At 58.2% G+C, this 5,757-nt stretch overlaps 1 protein-coding gene across 2 annotated transcripts; it reads right to left on the bottom strand.

Annotated features, from left to right (window-relative positions):
• Positions 1–1,537: 1,537 nt before the first annotated feature.
• On the bottom strand, positions 1,538–4,708 carry SIVA1 (SIVA1, apoptosis-inducing factor). Of its 2 annotated transcripts, XM_006839486.1 has the most exons (4): positions 4,588–4,705; positions 3,237–3,443; positions 2,661–2,817; positions 1,538–1,595 (listed from the first exon to the last, which is right to left on the bottom strand). In XM_006839486.1, exons 1-4 carry the CDS (start codon positions 4,703–4,705, stop codon positions 1,538–1,540), a joined length of 540 nt encoding a protein of 179 aa, XP_006839549.1. The 2 variants fall into 2 exon arrangements, with proteins under 2 accessions (XP_006839549.1, XP_006839550.1); XM_006839487.1 differs by lacking the exon at positions 3,237–3,443 and having other exon boundaries at positions 4,588–4,708.
• Positions 4,709–5,757: the final 1,049 nt, after the last annotated feature.

The raw sequence follows: 5,757 nt of genomic DNA on the forward strand, positions 1-5,757 counted from the left end.
TAAATGACTCCTCTTCCGTCCCTCCAGCCCGGGTCACCACTAACACCGTGGTCTCTGCTCATTTCGGTTGTAGCATGTCGGGGCGTCACCTCTGTTGACAGGTGAGTCTGGAGGACAGTTGACCCATCTCTGGGCTGTAATCAGCACCTGGGGCACGGGGCCAATGCCCAGGAGTGGAAATGCTAGGTCAGTGTGCAGAGCTGTGACAAAGTACCTGGCTTTTCAGTGGCATCTGCTGACTCCTTTGCAGTCTCTCCAGAGGATTCCAATTTCGCCACATCCTCACCAACATGTGTTTTCCATTTTTTGTTTTGAATCTTAGCCATCCTAGTGGGCATGGAGTGTCGTTGTGACTGATTTATGCTGTGACGCTGTAGGATAGGCACTGGACTGTTAATACTAGATCAGCAGTTCAAATCCATCAGCCACACTCCTCAGAAACCCCGTACAGGGCTGCTGAATCCTGAGCCACACTCAATGGCATTTAACACCAGCAGCTTAGGGATGCTGGGGTGGCGCTGTAGGGTAATAGCAAGGTTGGCAGTTCAGACCCATCAGCCGCTCCTCAGGAACCCTATACAGGCTCGCTGAGTCAGAACCGACTCAACAACACTAACAACAGTAGCTGAGGATGCTTGAGCATCTTTTCATGGGTGTGTGTGTCTTCTTTATAAAATGTCTGTGTATTTTCCTTGTGAAATGTCTATTTGAGTCCTTTGCCCATTTTCTGATTGGATTATCTTTTTCTTGCGTCGTTTGTATTGGAGGCAAACCTTATCTTACTAGGTAGACTTAGGCTACCGACGCAGCCTGGTCTTGCTGATGCTGGAAGGAACGTGTCCTCACCCCGTCGCTGCTCTGTCCATGCAGGCTGTGGGGAAATACGACTTGCTCCGGTTCTGTCCTGCTGGTTCTCCTGCATGCAGGGGACAGTACTCAGCAGAGGCCAGGCAGGGATCCCTGCGGGAGTCTCCTGGTCAGTGTCCACTGTGCAAGTTCCGCGGGCTCCTCAGTTCAGCGAGACCAAGGGGCTCCACGTCACTACCCTGCCGTGGCCTGGCCACTCTTGCCCAAAGGCTCCCTGCGTAGGCTTCCTTCTCCTCAGACACGTCTCCGCACTGCCTGCCGTCTGCTCTAAACAGTGTGTCTAAGCAATCTCATCCTATCACGGCTGCTGCAGACACAGGGACCAGGAAGCCGCCCCTTCGTTATATGTGTTATGTCAGATGGCGAAGCCAGGTGTGGGAGAGGTGGTAGAGGAGGCGTGCTGTGCCCTGAGCATTTTGGGGGTGAACCATGGGCACAATGTGCACACTCTGTAAGCTTCCAGTCCCCCACCTGACCCAGCAGCACCTTCAGCACCACACATGCAGACGAGAGTCCTGTTGTCCAAATATAAAGAGTTTATTCAGTCTGCTGCTTGGAATACAAAATATAAACTATAAACCTCCACCCGCCCCACCCGCCCCTCCACTCCACGGTTCTTGAGTCTCAGCTCTATGTTGGTCAGTGCAGAGCCCACGGGTCCGGAGTGTCCTCAGGTTTCAAACATGGCGCAGTTGGTGCACAATGCCTTCTCGTGAACGTCGCTGTAGCTGTGGACAATGCAGGAGAGAAGCTGTAAGCCTCCCAGATATGCTGTGTCCCAGATGTGTCTACCTGGAGTCCTCCCTGGCAGGGGAAGTGCAGCGAACATGGCACTCTTCCAGGGTTTCAAGTCTAGGACACCCATTAACTTGGCGGAGGACCTCACCAAGACTGGAAGGATTTGAGATTGGGAATCGGCTGCCCTAAACCCAGGCGCAGGGCCCTGTGGGACCATCGTGTGGAGCCCCACTTCCTAAAGTCAGGAAGCTGAGGCCACTAGGAGGGGGCGGAAGAGTGTGACCTACACCAGACCACCCTGTGAACCAAGGGCAGTTGGGCATCCCTGGTCTCTCATGTGAGCACTGTGGGGAGTCTGGGGCATGTGCTCCCCAACCTCTGAGTGTGAGGGCTGCAGATCCCTTAGAAAAGTCAATTGGGAGAATGCAGAGCAGAGGTCCCAGCAACAGGAAGTCCTGTGAGGACCCAGGGCTCCTGGACATATGGGAACAGGGAGCAGGGTGGCCTCAACACTTGTCCAGCTCAGTGAGGGACAAGCAGGCAGGAAAGCCCCCTCCTCTCTGTTTACAAATCACCGCCCACTGGACAGCATGAGGTGAGCAGCCTGGGGCCTGGAGAGGGGACACAGTCAGCCTATGGTTTCTCCCCTTCACAGGTTTGGTGTGAGACCTGCCAGGACAAACAGCTGGCTGAAGACTCTGGTTGTAAAGGGCCCTCAGCTACTGCCAAGCGGGAGAACCGCCAAGTGCAGCGGTCACGCACGAGCACATGCTGGGCCTTAGGACCCAAGAGGAGATGGACCAGGCAAACACACGGCCTGTGGAGAAGGCTGAAGGCTCCACCAGCTACCACCCAGCAGCCCACGTCCCCACAAGAGCACGTAGAGGACCTCATGCGAGGTTCGGAAAGAAGTGAGCCAGGGAGTTCGCAGCTAGCTTCCTTCAGGAAGGACCCAGAGTTGTCAGAAACGGGGCAATAACTAGAACGGTCACTCTGGGCTGCTGGGCAAATCCCATCAGAGGCCACGTGGGCACCCAGGAGGCATATGGACTCACTCAATGGTGGAGCACAGGGCGCAGGCCACGGCGCCGCAGCCCCAGCAGGTACGCAGACACTGCCCACACAGGGGACGTTCACACTGGCTGCAGACTGCCTTCCCGTCCACGCTGCGGACACACGAGGAACAGGCCCTGGACGCTGCCTCCAACAGGTCTGTGAGGAAGAAAGACCACAGTCCATCAGCCCCCTTTCACCCACCCTCGCACCCTGACAGTGGTGGGCCTCACTTCTCAGCAGTGGCTGTGTTCTGGGGGTTCCACCAAGTCTGCACTGGATGCTCACAATACCCCTGGAGCTAAGCACGGCATACAGGACTCATCTCACGAGTGAGAGGGTCCAGCCGCTAGGTGGATCAGGACAAGAGTCTAGAGAGCCACGGGAGGACAGCAGAGGAACACCTGGGGCACCCAGCTCTCCTCGGGCCCCAGCAGAGCCAGCAGTGTGACTTCCTCCAATGTGGGGGCAGTGCAGACTTCCAGGGCGTGTCCAGCCCTGCCCCTGTGGGTGCTGGAGGAGACGGAGAAATGGAGCCCTGACCCCAGGGACCCACCCCACCCCCCAGCTGTACTCACCGACCCCAGAGGCCTGAGTGTGGCTCCTCAGCAAGCGGCCACCTGGTCCAATCAGCATTTGTCCTCGGACAGTCCCGGGGACACCCATGGGGCTGGGCTTTGGGGACTCAGGCTGGTGGATGAGGGTGCAGCTGTCTGACGCACCTTCATCCCATATGTGGTTCATGGAGGCCTGGGCACCTCGGAACAGGAGTTGCCTTGTCCTCTCTGCAGGAGATGGAGGGACAGTCCAGAGTCCACCACAATTAGCCATGGCCCTGTCCTCGGTGACCACACCACCGACACTGCACCTCCATCCCCACCCGAGACACAGGCTCCCCCCGACAATCACGGCTCACTCAAGGCACACAGCAGGCCTCACAGCTGCTCCTTCCTCAAGCCCCCCAAGAAGCAGCCCTTAAGCTCCAGCCAGTGTCCTAGCACCTGCCGCAGTGCGGGGACCACAGCACCGAGCAACAGACCTGCCCTGACCTGCAGGCTGCTGGGCTCCTGGACAGCCTGGCTGTCCCAGATGTGCTGATTTGGTTTCCTGCCTCACCCTGACAACCCCGTTATCCGGCAGCCATGGTCCCGATGGGCAGCTCAGTGTGTGTGTGTGGGGGGTGCTGATAGCCTGACCCAACCCAGCTCCACCGGGCTGAGGCCAAGCCTGTCTCTGGGCCTTGTGGGGACTTCAAACCCAGGTCTTGTGCTTGGCTCCTCCCTGCCACCCCAGGACCTTTGCAGCAGGGCCGACTGGGCGACTGCTTCAGAATGCCCCTTTGCTGACAGCCTGAAGCTTCGGAATACCCTAAGATCTAGAGGCGCACACGGGGGAGCTGTCTGGCAGCAAGTGGTCTTGGGCTGGGCTGCCAGTGGGTTTGGAAGCCAAGCAGCAAGAGAGGCGACTGGCTGCTGGACCTCGAGGACAGTGCCCTTTGCTAAGGCGGGGCTCCCTTCCAGACCCCAAAAGGACAAAACTCCAAAACCAAACCCACTGCCGTGGTGTCCATCCCAACTCCCAGCGGCCCTGTAGGACAAAGGTTTCTGTCCTATAGGATTTCGGACTGTCCACCAGGAGCGCACAGCTTTATCGTTCTCGCCGACCCTGCCCTGCAGTCAGCAGCGGGCACGTCCCCAGGGGCGCCCAGGGCTCCTCTCCAGCCTCCTGATAAAATTACCAGCAGCTGCTGCCCAGTCCACCCTGACTCCCAGCGGCCCAGTCGTCTGCACCACCAGCCCCACCCCCGAACGGCCGGGAGCTGAAGGGATCACTGCCCAGTGCCCGCCCCCGGTGTCACCCCCGGGCCGCCTGCGAGGTTCTCCCTGCCCGGCGTGCACGCCGCTCGTGTCCACCCGGCCGTCCGCTCACCGAAGACCTCGCGGGAGTAGCGCTCGCCGCACACGCCGCGGCTCAGCTCCTTCGGGCCCACGCGGACCTTGAGCTGCAGCGGTGCCGCGTCCCCGAAGGGACAACCCCGCTTGGGCATGGCTGCGGGCGGAGGACAACAAGACCGCCGGTGAGAGCCTCGGGGCTGACCCAAGACGTCATACCGCACGCCCATCTCAGGCCGAGGGTGGGGGCAGGGCTCGTGCGCGACGAGGCTCGGCATAGGCCAGGACGACAACAGGGGCGGGGCTCGTGCGCGACGCCCCACGGAATAGGCCTGAGCGAGGGCAGGGAGAGTGGCTCACTCAATGGTGGGCAGGAGTCGGCGACGCGGGAAAGTCCAGGGGCGAGGTCGAGTTAGCTTGGTATGGGATACGCTGCGGTGAGGTCGAGGGGCGGGACTAATATGCAGCACGGCGCGGGATAGGCCGGGGCGAGGTCAGAAGCTGGTTGGATGCGCCGGAGGTGGGACACAAGAAGAGCGGGATAGGCTGGACCAGGATGGGGGCGGGACTGTTCACGACGCGGTGCGGGATTGGTCTAGAGGGACTTGGGGGGCGGGACTCGGAGGCGCGGGAAAGGCCTGGTGTTGCGTCCTTAACAATCATCGCAACTGATCATACTTCCGCATTGATATGACCAAAGTTCGATAAAATTCATTTTCCTTTCATTTAGTTTTGGATCGTTCCAAGCACTCATCCGCTGTTGGACCACATTCCTCAGACAGGACGTGGGGACCCCGCACATTTTTCCTGCCTGTACCCTCCACCATTCTCAGATAACCTAGGCCGTTCGACAACCAAGACGGGAAAACAGCCTCCAGAAATCAGGATTAAACATGGGCCATTTACTGACTGAAATCTTGTGGCCACAATCCTGAGGAATGTGAAAACCTCTCCCCTTCTTGGTTGAGCAATTGTAAGGATGCACTGAACCTGCCCAGGGCTCAAGCTGAGCAGCCACATTCTAGGACATACCTTTCAGAAAGGCCACCCATGAAAATTCGTATATTAAGTGAACAGAAGTAAATACTGTTAACTGCTGGTACCTGGAGCCGATTGCAATCATTGTAGTGAGGCAAAGTATATGATACGCTGAATGAAGTTGATGATCTGCTCTACAAACCTTCACTCAATTCACAAACGTTTATTC

Source organism: Chrysochloris asiatica, unplaced genomic scaffold (assembly GCF_000296735.1).
Source record: "Chrysochloris asiatica unplaced genomic scaffold, ChrAsi1.0 scaffold00025, whole genome shotgun sequence".
Taxonomy (NCBI): Eukaryota; Metazoa; Chordata; class Mammalia; order Afrosoricida; family Chrysochloridae; genus Chrysochloris; species Chrysochloris asiatica.